We start from the raw sequence: 13,273 nt of genomic DNA, 5'->3' as shown, positions 1-13,273 counted from the left end.
CATCTGACATTTTCTGGTTTTCAAGTTACATTAACTTTCTCAGATTTAATGAAATGTTATTTGTAACATCAAAAATCTAAAATATGGAGAGAGAACCTTAATTAGATGAGCTTCAAAACCTGAAATGTTAATCTGTTTTTCTTATGACAGACTAAGTTGTTCAGTACTACAGAGGAACCTGAAACTTTAACCCTTTTTAAACCGCTGTTTCTCTTTCACAAATGCAATCAGTTAGTTCTGCAAAAGAGAAACAACTGAGCTTTTCTCTGTTGTTTGATAGGCTAACTCGACCAGCAAAATATTTGAAAATCAAAGAGAATGCAGATGATATGGACCTACATAGTCTACTGAAAGGTAATAAACCTTGTGGCTCTACGTTGCTTAAATGTGGGGTTAAAGCTGTAATTCATCAGAAAAGGAATTGTTGATAATATCAAGTAAAAAAAAATCCTGCACCGTGATGAGAACCGTAACTGTCCTAATCAGACATTTCTGTAGCCTTTTTATTCTGAAAGTCTAATTGACAGCACCCGAGACTCATCCAAAGCATCGTGCTTTTAGTTGTGTTGCTAACTGTGTGCATCCACCCCCATTTTCTATATTATTCCTCCCTCGGACCACCTACACTGGCAATTGACTCCAAGTCTGGTACTTTTGAAGTGTCTGGCTAGCATAGTGATATCAGCTGACTCAATCGCTGAAAGGGAAAACGCCCATGATAGATAGAGAAGCTGAAGGTAAGTTTGCTACTGGTCTCCCTGTGGTGAGGAGCCTCTTAAGCAATACCTTTAAAATTTAGTTTATATATATATATACACATACATATATAGAGATTTATAGAGTCATAGAAAAGTACAGCACAGAAACAGGCCCTTTGCCCATCTAGTCCCTGCTGAACCATTTAAACTGCTTACTCCCATTTACCTGCACCAGGAACATATCCCTCCATACCACTACCATCCATGTACCTATCCAAACTTCTTTTAAACCTTGAAATGAAGCCTGCATGCACCACTTGCACTGGCAACTCGTTCCACACTCTCACGACCCTCTGAGTGAAGAAGTTTCCCCTCATGTTCCCCTCAAACTTTTCACCTTTCATTCTTAACCCATGACCTCTGGTTGCAGTCCCACCCAACCTCAATGGAAAAAGCTTGCTGCATTTACCCTATCTATACCCCTCATAATTATGTATACCTCTGTCAAATCTCCCCTCAGTCTTCTGTGTTCCAAGGAATAAAGTCCTAACCTATTCAATATTTCCTCATAACTCAGGTCCTCCAATCCCAGCAACATCCTTGTCAATTTTCTCTGCACTTGTTCGACGTTATTTACATCTTTCCTGTAGGTAGGTGATCAACACTGCTCACAATACTCCAAATTAGGCCTCACCAACATCTTAAACAACTTCTTGTTGTTGGTTTTGGAAAGTCTGGGCTTTATTATCAGTTTTGCTTGACTTGGGTTGGAAGGGATTTTAGAAAAGTCGTTGTTGTACAAGACACAGAAAACATAAACTGTGCCAAAGCAATTTCTTTGACCTGAAAGACCTTAGACACTTTGTCCTAAGCCTTACCATGGTACTTGCCTGTTTTAAGTACGTCTAAAGAAAGTGGAAGCAGTGCTGAATTTTGTAATATTGACTTGCCATCATTAGCAAGATCCACAGTGTTAATATGTTTGACTGATAAGTATTACTAATTCATAAATTTATTATGTTTTTACAGTTAATAAATAGTTTGTTCATGAAAATAGAAGATAGGCTGTGCTGGCTACAGAGTTTGAGATGATATTCCTATGAGCAAAGAGAATTGTGATCTCTATGTTGTGCCTTCCTTTCAATCAGGGTCTTTGTTAATACTGGCTGAATTCATGACATGTCAGGAGAAGTTTGCTTGTTAGTGAAAGAAAATATTTTTTTAAAATCAGAGAATTTCTACCACATGACTTAAACATTCTTCTACCTATGGATGATGACGTTTAGATAAAAATGTCAAAGTCATGTCTCCATCACGGCTTCTTCATCTAGTTCAGTCCTAATACATTCCACTACAGATTCCAATTCTTTCTATAAGTGAATACAGAGTGATAACTCTGTATTCTTCCGAAAAATGTGCTCCAAGTATTTTCCGCACTATGTTAGATGAAGGCGTTACGGAAATCAATCCTGATGTTTTTTAAATAAAGAGATACAGCTCAGAATGGGCCTTTCTGGCCCTATGATCCATCCACACAACCCAGCAAACCCGAATATAATCACTAGAGGATGCTCCCAGAGGACTGGAAGATTGCAAATGTCACTCCACTCTTTAAAAGGGGAGGAAGGCAAAAGAAAGGAAATTATAGACCAGCTAGCCTAACCTCAGTAGTTGGGAAAGTGTTGAAGTCTATTAAAAAGGATGAGGTATTGAGGTACTTGGAAACTAATGATAAAATAAGTCAATGTCAGCATGGTCTCTGTAAAGGGAAATCTTGCCTGTCATTCTGTTAGAGTTCTTTATGGAAGTAACAAACAGAGTCAACAAAGGAGAGGCAATGGATTTACTTGGAATTTTAGAAGGCATATGATAAGATGCCACATGAGGCTGCTTAACAAGGTAAAATCCTATGGCACTACAGGAAAGATACTGGTGTGGATAGAGGAATGGCTGACAGGCAGGAGGCAGCAAGTGGGAATAAAGGGTACCTTTTCTGGTTGGCTGCCAGTGACTAGTGATGTTCCTCAGGGGTCAGTATTGGGACCGCTACTTTTCACATTGTTTTCAATGACTTGGATAATGGAATTGGTGGCTTTGCGGCAAAGTTTGTGGATGATACGAAGATAGGTGGAGAGGTAGGTAGTGCTGAGGAAGCAATGCGATTGCAGCAGGACTTGGACAAATTGGAAGAAAGAGCAAAAAAGTGGCAGATGAAATAGTGTTGGGAAATGTATGGTAATGCATTTTTGTAAAAGGAACAATAGTGCAGATATGGGGAAAAAATTCAAACATCAGGGGTGCAGAGGGACTTAGGAGTCCTTGTGCAAGACTTCCAAAAGGTTAATTTACAAGTTGAGACTGTGGTAAAGAAAGCAAATGCAATGTTGGCATTTACATCAAAGGGCATAGAGTATGAAAGCAAGGAGATAATGCTGAGGCTTTATAAGACACCAGTCAGGCCACACTTAGAGTATTGTCAACGGTTTTGAGTCCCACATCTCAGAAAGAATATGTTGTCATTGGAGACAGTCCAGAGGTAGTTCACGAGGATGATTCCAGGAATGAAGAGGTTAACATATAAGGTGTTTTTGGCAGCTTTGGGCCTGTGCTTACTGGAATTTAGAAGACTGTGTGGGGATCTCATTGAAACCTACCGAATGTTGAAAGGACTAGATAGGATGGATGTGGAGAGGATATTTCCTGTGGTGGGGGGGGGGGGGGGTATCCAGATCTAGAGGGCATAGCCTCAAAATTGAGGTGTGACCTTTTAGAATGGAGGTAAGGAGTAATTTTTTTAGCCAGCGAGTAGTAACTCTGTGGAATGCTCTGCCATAGACTGTGTTGGAGGCCAAGTCTCTGGGTGTATTTAAGGTGTAAGTTGATAGTTTCCCTATCGTGAGGACATCAAAGGAGAGGGCAGGTGTATGAGATTGAATGTGATCCGGGATCAGCCGTGACGGAATGGCTGAACAGACTCAATGGGCTGAATGGCTTAATTCTGCTCCTATGTCATATGATCTTATGTCTTATAACCCTAGTCTAATCATGGGGCATGCATTCCACAAACTCCTTACAGAGGACGCTGGGACTGAACTCCGACGCTCCAAACTGTAATAGCACCGCGCTGACCGCCATGCTACTGTGGCGCCCTCTTGTGATCGAACAATGGTGCCAGTGTGTTGGATTGTATACTAGTTTGGATGATTTTAAACTATCTAATATTGTAGCTTGAAGCTACCTTGAGCTGATATGAATATACAAGTTGATATTTATACCTCATAAACAATTATCATGCGCAAAAAGAATTAATAAATGAAATTCCAGGCCCCAGGGCAGGCAGCCTAGACTTGCCTGACAAGTTCAGAACAGGAAATGGCTTCCTCCTCTTCCACTGGCATGCTGCGTGGTGCTAAAATTTATTCTGAAAGTACGTGTGTGTCACCACACACAACCCTGAGATTTGTTCTTTTGCTTACGTACTCATTAAATCCAAGAAACCTAATAAAATAAAATGAAAGACCACACCTAACAGGGTGGATAAACAACCAATGTGCAAAAAAAAACTGCAAATACAACTGAAAATGATAGTAATAATAAATACACAATAATTATCGTGAGCATGAGATGACCAGTCCTTGAAATTGAGTCTGTAGGTTGTGGGAACTTCAGTGATGGCGTAAGTGAAGTTGAGTGAAACTATCCTCTCTGGTTCAAGAGCCTGATAGTTGAGGGGTAACAATTGTTCCTGAACCTGGTGGTGTGAGCCCCGAGGCTCCTGTACCTTCCTCCTGATGGCAGCAATGCTAAGAGAGCATGGCCTTGGGTGATGGGAGTTTTTGATGATGGATTCTACTTTCCTGCCAAGGTGCTCCATGTAGATGGGCTCAATGGTGGGGAGGGCGTTACTCGTGATGCACTCGGCCATATCCTCTACTTTTGTAGGATTTTCTGTTTAAGGCCATTGGTGTTTCCATACCAGACCATGATGCAGCCAGTCAGTATACTCTCTACCACACATCTATAGAAGCTTGCCAAAGTTTCAGATGTCATGCCAAATCTTTGCAAATTTTTAAGGAAGTAGCTGCACTGCTGTGCTTTTTTCATAATTGCACTTAAATGCTGGGCCCAGAACAGAATCTCAGAAATCATAATGCCAAGGAATTTAATTTTTTTAAATTTATTTATTGAGATAATAATCTGCTCCTCCACACTACCAAGTATCCTGCCATTTACTTTGTACTCTGCCTTGGAGTTTGTCCTTCCAAAGTGTACCACCTCACACTTCTCCGGGTTGAACTTCATCTGCCACTTCTCAGCCCACTTCTGCATCCTATCAATGTCCCTCTGCAATCTTTGACAATCTTCTACACTATCTACAACACCAACAACCTTTGTGTCGTCTGCAAACATGCCAACCCACCCTTCTACCCCCACATCCAGGTCATTAGTAAAAATAACAAAAAGTAGAGGTCCCAGAACAGATCCTTGTGGGACACTACTAGTCACAACCCTCCAATCTGAATGTACTCCCTCCACCACAACCCTCTGCCTTCAGCAGGCAAGCCAATTCTGAATCCACCTAGCCAAACTTCCCTGGATCCCATGCCTTCTGACTTTCTGAATAAGCCTACTGTGTGGAACCTTGTCAAATGCCTTACTAAAATCCATGTAGATCACATCCACTGCACTACCCTCATCTATATGCCTGATCACCTCCTCAACAAACTCTATCAGGCTTGTTAGGCATGATCTGCCCTTCACAAAGCCATGCTGACTGTCCCTGATCAGACCATGATGCTCTAAATGCCCATAGATCCTATCTCTAAGAATCTTTTCCAACAGCTTTCCCACCACAGACGTAAGGCTCACTGGTCTATAATTACCCGGACTATCCCTACTACCTTTTTTGAACAAGGGGTCAACATTTGACTTCCTCCAATCCTCCGGTACCGTTCCCGTGGACAACAAGGACATAAAGATCCTAGCCAGAGGCTCGACAATCTCTTCCCTCACCTCGTTGAGCAGCCTGGGGCATATTCCATCAAGCCCGGGGACTTATCCCTCCTAATGTATTTTAACAACTCCTCTCGCTTAATATCAACATGCTCTAGAACAGGGGTGTCAAACTTATTTTAGGTCACGGGCCGGTTCGAGAAAAATGCGACTTCATGCGGGCCGGATCAGTTGTGCACACGCGCGTGCTCCCACAGCTTTCGTTGCCTTCATTTTTTCAACCTGCTGTCATGTGTCTCAGTCTCTGCTATATCTAAAATTGTTTCACTTTACGAATTTCGTTTTTTATGAAGCAGATTGCCTAGCAAGCATTCTTTTTATGATTGGTATTAACTTACAGACGTAGATTACAAGAAAGTAGGCAACGAGAAAGAAACGATGCTATTTCGGCTAAGATTTTTTTGGGAGCCATACCTTTTCCATTAATAAACCGTTTGAAATCAAGCATTAGCAAACACAAATGTAGACCTAATGCAGGGGTGACAAACTCAAATACACAGTGGGCCAAAATTTAAAAATCAGTACAAGTCGAGGGCCGGACTGGTTCAGCGTTTATTGCAAAACTTATTGAAGTGAATTTATTACACATATTAACCTGGAACTAACAAAGCTTATGTTATTGCCTACAAAAACAACATTGAACATTAAATAAATAAAAAATCAGTTGCATTTATTTCTTATGGCTTTATCTGCAGCTTTTCCAGAGTAATTTCTAATGAAAACATTTTTCCACAGGCCAACACTCTGTGATTCACACTAGTCTAAGCCAGATACTTGGCATCTCATCTTGGATGCAAGTTCATCAATGTTTGGAGTCAGGCTCTGAGCTGAGGAAATCCTCAGAATTGAGTGAAGGTGTTCATCAGAAAGACGACTCCTGTGTGATGTTTTGTTTATCTTCATCAAAGAGAACAGTTGTTCACACAGATATGTGCTGCCAAACATAGAGAGCATTTGAGCAGCTTGGGTACGCAGCTGGGGCATTGTGTCAGGAATGAAACGTAGAAACTGTGCAGCGCCCACCGAGTCATACTTTGCCTTGAGTGTGTCACTACATTGGAGTTCAATCAGCTCCATTTGTATGTTGGTTGGTGCGCTTTCCACATCAGCTGCAAATGGATTACTGAGCAGTTCAAACCTGCTTTTTTGGGCTTCAAAGTCGGCAAATCGCCGTGTGAAGTCGGCACCAAGTATGCTAAGTTTTTCAGCAAACTTTGCACGTGGGAACACTGCGGTAGAAACCTGCTCTTTCATAGTTTGGCAACACGGAAAATGGCTCAAGTTTTCTTGCTGCATCTGCGTCTCCCACAGGTGCAGCTTGGTTTTAAAAGCCCTCACTGCAGCGTACATGTCTGTGATCACACGACCCCGCCCCTGAAGCTGCAGGTTGAGCGCATTGAGATGGCTCGTGATGTCACACAGAAACGCCATTTCACAAAGCAACTTTTTATCCCGGAGCTCTGTTGTGTCTTTCCCTTTGCTTTCCATGAACTGACAGATCTCCTCACGCAACTCGAAACATCTTTTCAGCACTTTTCCTTGGCTTAACCATCGCACCTCTGTGCGATAGGGCAAATCATTATATTCTGAACCCAACTCCTCCAGAAATGACTTGAACTCGCGGTGATTTAAACCTTTGGCTCTTATGAAGTTAACTGCTCGTGTTATGGTGCTCATTATATGTTCCATTTTCAAGGCTTTGCCACACAATGATTCCTGGTGTATGATGCAGTGATAAGCTGTCAGCTCACCTGCGCTGTTTTCCTCCCACATCTTCTCCCGGATCCTGCCCACCAATCCACTCTTTTGACCACACATCGCGGGCTTCTGTTTCTTGTCCAGATGCTTGTATTTGTCGTGGTGCTTCGTTTCATAGTGTTGTCTTACGTTATATTCTTTAATTACAGCCACACTGTCTCCTCACACAAGACAAACAGGTTTGCCCTTTATATCTGCGAACATATACTCTGCCTCCCACCTGCCTTGAAAACCCCTGTTTTCAAAGTCCACCTTTCGTTCAGCCACTTTTGGGGTGAGGGATAGCTGAAAGTTGACCACACGTGACTAGCGCCATAAGGATGCTGATGAGAGAGTAAGGCAAGCGTGAGCAATGCACTGGCAGTGCATTGTGGGATTTGTAGTATTAGTGGTATATATGCAATATACCGGCGGGCCAGCTCTAATAGAAAAAGTTATTTATTCATTAAAGATATTCAGGAAATAAACCAGGGAAACCGAATAAACACTAAAAACCCTGAAAACCTGGTACCTGAATAAACTCAGCATTAGCCACATCATATGCCATAGGCGCTTCGATTACTGGGGCCAGCTTTAATAGTAATTAGATATTATCTCGCGGGCTAAAGATAATTTCACCGCGGGCCGGATTTGGCCCGCGGGCCTTGAGTTTGACATATATGCTCTAGAACATCAACCTCACTCATATTGTCCTCACCGTCATCAAGTTCCCTCTCAGTGGTGAATACCGAAGAGAAGTATTCATTGAGGACCTCGCTCACTTCCACAGCCTCCAGGCACATCTTCCCACCTTTATCTTTAGTCGGTCCTACCTTCACTCCTGTCATCCTTTTGTTCTTCTCATAATTGACGATTGCCTTGGGGTTTTCCTTTACCCTACTCGCAAAGGCCTTCTCATGCCCCCTTCTTGCTCTTCTCAGCCCCTTCTTAAGCTCCTTTCTTGCGACCCTATATTCCTCAATAGACCCATCTGATCCTTGCTTCCTAAACCTCATGTATGCTCTCTTCTTCCACCTGACTAGATTTTCCACCTCTCTTGTCACCCATGGTTCCTTCACCCTACTATTCTTTATCTTCCTCACTGGGACAAATTTATCCCTAACATCCTGCAAGAGATCCTTAAACATCGACCACATGTCCATAGTACATTACCCTGAAAAAATATCATCCCAATTCACATCCGCAAGTTCTAGACTTATAGCCTCATAATTTGCCCTTCCCCAATTAAAAATTTTCCTGTCCTCTCTGATTCTATCCTTTTCCATGTTAATGCTACTGTGCCACACAATTTAAAGTTGCTGAAGCTCTTTACCACAAATTCCCCCTATGAGGACTGGCTCATGGACACCCAGCTTCCTCCTCCTGAAGTCAATATTCAGCTCCTTGCTCTTGCTGACATTGAGTGAGAGGTTGTTGTTGTGGTACCACTCAATTGGGTTTTCATTCTCCGTTCTATCTGCTGATTTTTGATCAGCCTTTGATTCAGCCAGCGATAGTGGTGTCGTCACCAAATTTAAGTATGGCATTGGAGCTGTGCTTAGCCTCGCAGCATCAAAGTATTGAGCTGGATCTGATAAAGAAGGGTTCCTCCAGCATTTTTGTGTGTGGTGCTCTGGAGTTCCAGCATTTGCAGTCTCATGTGTTTAACATATCACTGAACTTTGGAAATCTTACACTAATTTTATATATGGGAAAAATGTGCTGACCACAATTTACATTCACATACTTTCACAGCCTAATCTATCTTTCAACTTCTTCAGTTTTCCTGCTTAAAGCTACCCAAACTCTTAATTAGCTTTGTGGGTTTTTTTTTGTCCACACTCATCCCAATGACTGGAAGTCTTCCTTGTTTTCAGCAAATCAGAAATGGCTGGAAAAAGCACTGTGTACCCTGACCTAGGCATTGTAAAACTCCATCACAACACTGACTTGCATATAATAAAATGCAATTGGAGGTGAAGAATTCAGCCTTGCTCAGCAGTGGTTGATCATGTAGAGCTGGAAATTCCATTGCATGGAGATGTGAAAAAGGCACCACTCATTTGTTAGACCATTAATCCTGATTTAACAATCCAGTGAAATGGAATCAAACTCCACCTTAAAAGCTCTGGAATGTATTTTGATTAATGATAGGGAATGAAAATATTTGTTGCAAAATCCCCACTAATTCTTCTATATCCTGCGAAAGAAAATCTGCCATCCATATCTGGTTATTAAAATCAAGGCAGGGGATCAAACCTGATTCAGTGAGCATAGCGGAAGAGCATGCCATAAACAGCAGCAGGTGTACCGAATAACGAGATCACAACCTGGTAAAGCTACAAGGAAGAACTACAAGTGTGCTAATCAGCGAAACCAGCAGGCAATAGACAGAGCTTCTTAATTGCAAAGCCAGCAGATGATTCCAAAGCTCCGCAGCCCTGCCACATCTTACCAATTGAATCAGACATTTAAACTGCCAGTAGATTCAGGTGAAGATTAGTTTATCGTCATATACACTAGGGTGCAATGAATTTCCATGTTCAGAAGAAGTTCATAGAGTAAAGAGTATTTGTGACAATAATAAATATAGCAATGATCATAAAACATAGTGACAGAATTAGGCCATTTGGCCCATTGAGTCTGCTCCGTTATTTTATCAAGGTTGATTTATTATTCCTCTCAACCCTATTCTCCTGCCTTCTCCCCATAAGCTTTGACACCCTTACTAATCAAGAACCTATCAAACTCTGCATTAAATATACCCAATGATTTAGCCTCCACAACCATCCGTGGCAATGAATTCCACACATTTATCGTGCTCTGGATGAGAATGAGAAATTTCTCCTCACCTCTGTTTGCCTCATTGATGAGTACAAAACAACAGAATGGTGCAAGGTATCATGATTCAAACTCATTTGCCAGAAAAATATGCTATAGAGCCAATAGTAGAAGAGGTAGGATTAAGTTTGAGAATGTGATGTCACCATGGGAAGTGGGTGATTGGTTCAGAAGTCTGAAAGCAGTGGGGAAGGAAGTGTTTTTGAGTTCAGTTGTCTGGACATTCAAGTTCCTGTATCTTCTCCTTTAGGAAATCCCCAGTAATAGCAAACTCCTTCATGTGAAAGTTGGTGCTTGCAATTATTGAGGTTCCAAATGTCCATTCCATCACAGCTTCCTGTTGAAATCTCCATCGTGAAAGTCAATCCTCGACCATTTCAATTCACTCCACATAAATACTGAAAAATGGTTAACACTGGATACAGCAAATACTATGGGATGAGACAGCCACAGTCCTTTGATCACTTGTTCTCCCGAACCATCTTCACCTCAAGCCACACTGTTACAGTTCATTTCCAATATTAGCAGCTACACAGCAATTTTCCCACAGATGTCCTATCAATGAAAGGCAAGAAAAGTCCCATCCAGATACTTACTGTGGAGGTCAATGGTCCTCAAGGGAGAGTGTAGCCTCCTTTCCCTGATAACCTTTGACACTCCCAGAAACATGCCTGGAGCAGCCATAAATAATGTGGCCGCAAGAACAAGTTACAAGCGAGGAATGCTGTGGCTTCTCTACTGACTGACACCCCCTCCCTGCCAATCCTGTTACACCATCTGCAAAGCAAGAGTGTGATGCATTAATCTACAGAACATCCTGCAGTTACTCACTTAAATCAGCTCCCAAATCCAAAAGAATGAGGACAGCCAGTGCCTGGGTGCTTCATCACGTGTGGGTTTCCCACCAGGTCACACACCACTTTGGCTTGGAAAATATCACCATTCTTTCATTGTTGCTGGCTCAGAGCTTTGGAGCTCATTACCTAATAGCACCCTGGCATACCCTGTAGCAGAAAATCTACAGCAGTTCACCATCACCTTGTCAAGGACAAGGTTTAAGATGGCACTGTTGAATCTCAGCAACTTCTGGCTGAAAAACAAGGAAAACAACTTTGTTAATCACACTTTTAATGGTAAACAATCATCACAAGTAATAGTAACTTCCCTTTGGACGTGATGTGCGAATTGGAAAAGTCAGGTACAGCCGAACTGGGGAAGCAGGGTCCAGGCCGCAAAGTGTATCAAGACAATTGAACCTGATATTTGGACGTCAATTTAGGTGCCAGGCCAGATTGAAAAGGTCAGGTTGTCAGGGCCCAAGGCAAGAGATGCATAATTTTTTTCTCCTTTTCTATACATTGGGTGTTAGACAGTGTTCCTTTTTTATATGGGTTCTTTTTGGGTTGCTTTGTTTCGTGGGTGTCTGACAGGAGACAAATCTCAAGGCCATATAATGTATACAAACTTTGATAATAAATGTACTTTGAACTTTGAATTACGATGTCACATTCCACAAAATTAATTCAAAAAATTGTCTACCTAATGTCGAGTTTTTGCTCCAGTATTTCAAGCATCTGTGCCTCATGTATGTAGAGTTCTCAAGGCATATATGATGAGGTCAAACAGCATGCTACGCAGGTTGAATTTGTATAAAATAGCTCTATGTTGATGGACCTTACGTACTAAACCGGACCTCAGAGAGTTGTGGTGTCATTGAATCTATAGGATCTATCTTCTTGTGGATACATTCTTTAGACATCATATAAATTCTCTCTTTGCCACACCCCCAAGTCATTTCCTTGATTAATTACCACTGTTGGGTCCAACAGTTTAATTTTTATTTTCTTTGCAGCTAACAATTAATTGTCTCGTGTATTTTATAAAATCAGTTGTATACAAGTAACTGCCTAGTGTGCTTCCTAGTGGTCACAGTATGTATATGGAATTCTTTAGTGTCTCCCCTAGTGGTTATATTGGTATAATTCTGGGAAGTTCTGGAAGCTTCTCTTGATACTGCATTACTTGAATAGGAGCTATCCCATTGTTTGACTCTTATCTACAAATTTGAATGAAAATTTCTTTACCTGTGGGTATAAAAATAGCTGATTACAAGGTGGTGCCACCTTAGTCTTGATCTCTTTCAGCTTCACTTTGAGCTTCTTTGCTGTATTTAAATAGAGCTTGCTTTTTGCTCATGTTTTCTTAAAGGAACAATTGTTTCTATTAAGCTAAATAGTCTATTGCTCTATCACCTCAAAGTTCTTGTCCAGTCCTATCACCTCATTTAATTTCAGCTACAGATTTATTCAGCTTACGTTGAACTTCCCGATCCATTGGAAATGGTTGCAGTCACAGCTAACTGCTTATTATTTTGTTGCTATTTTGCTTATTATTTTGTTACATCTAAGCCTTGAACAAGTCCTTATTGCTTTCTTTTTCAAAAAATCATTGCTCAAACTTTTGCCATTTGTGTATCTGATAATTATTCATGTGGTGTACTTTTGACTCTGCATTCAACATGCAGCGTGGGTTAAGCAGGGTAATTTTTCCTGTATCCAGGCAATACCTGTGTTAGTATGGACACCTTTGGACAGTTATAAAAAAAATCGACGTTATTTGAGTGTGTTAATCTACAGAGTGTTCCTTTGTAATAGAAAGCTTGCATGTCATTCACTATCAGTGAAATTAAACCTGCAGCTGCTTGTACACTCTCATGTCCTTTTTAAACTCTAATTACATTTTATGTGTTTGTATTAAACTGATAATTGCATTGACAGTAAATTACCACCATTTATCTAAACAGCACATTGGAGCTCCTTTGCATTGCCTTCACATACTCTAGGGAATTAGTTGACTAATATTCCATATAAGTGTTTCATACCCCTGGGAGAAATGCTTAACACAGACAACAATGTAAACTTCTAATTTGGAATTCTTAACCAATAAACACTGAGCCATTTTTGTTTATCTTAAACAGGTTAACA

The 13,273-nt window shown here is 41.2% G+C and overlaps 1 protein-coding gene across 11 annotated transcripts in view; it reads left to right on the top strand.

Annotated features, from left to right (window-relative positions):
* The window catches only part of LOC132401655 (lethal(3)malignant brain tumor-like protein 4), a 380,142-nt gene that overhangs the window by 286,162 nt on the left and 80,707 nt on the right, over window positions 1-13,273 (top strand). For 10 of the 11 annotated variants that reach the window (XM_059983770.1, XM_059983710.1, XM_059983719.1 and 7 more), the window contains one exon: window positions 281-354. The exons of the other annotated variant lie outside the window; for it this stretch is intronic. In XM_059983770.1, coding sequence (XP_059839753.1) covers window positions 281-354 — 74 coding nt within the window. The remainder of the gene's footprint in view (window positions 1-280; window positions 355-13,273) is intronic. 11 annotated transcript variants of the gene reach the window in all.

This window comes from Hypanus sabinus, chromosome 1, assembly GCF_030144855.1.
Source record: "Hypanus sabinus isolate sHypSab1 chromosome 1, sHypSab1.hap1, whole genome shotgun sequence".
NCBI classification, from domain to species: domain Eukaryota; kingdom Metazoa; phylum Chordata; class Chondrichthyes; order Myliobatiformes; family Dasyatidae; genus Hypanus; species Hypanus sabinus.
This window is presented reverse-complemented; position numbering and strand designations above follow the sequence as displayed.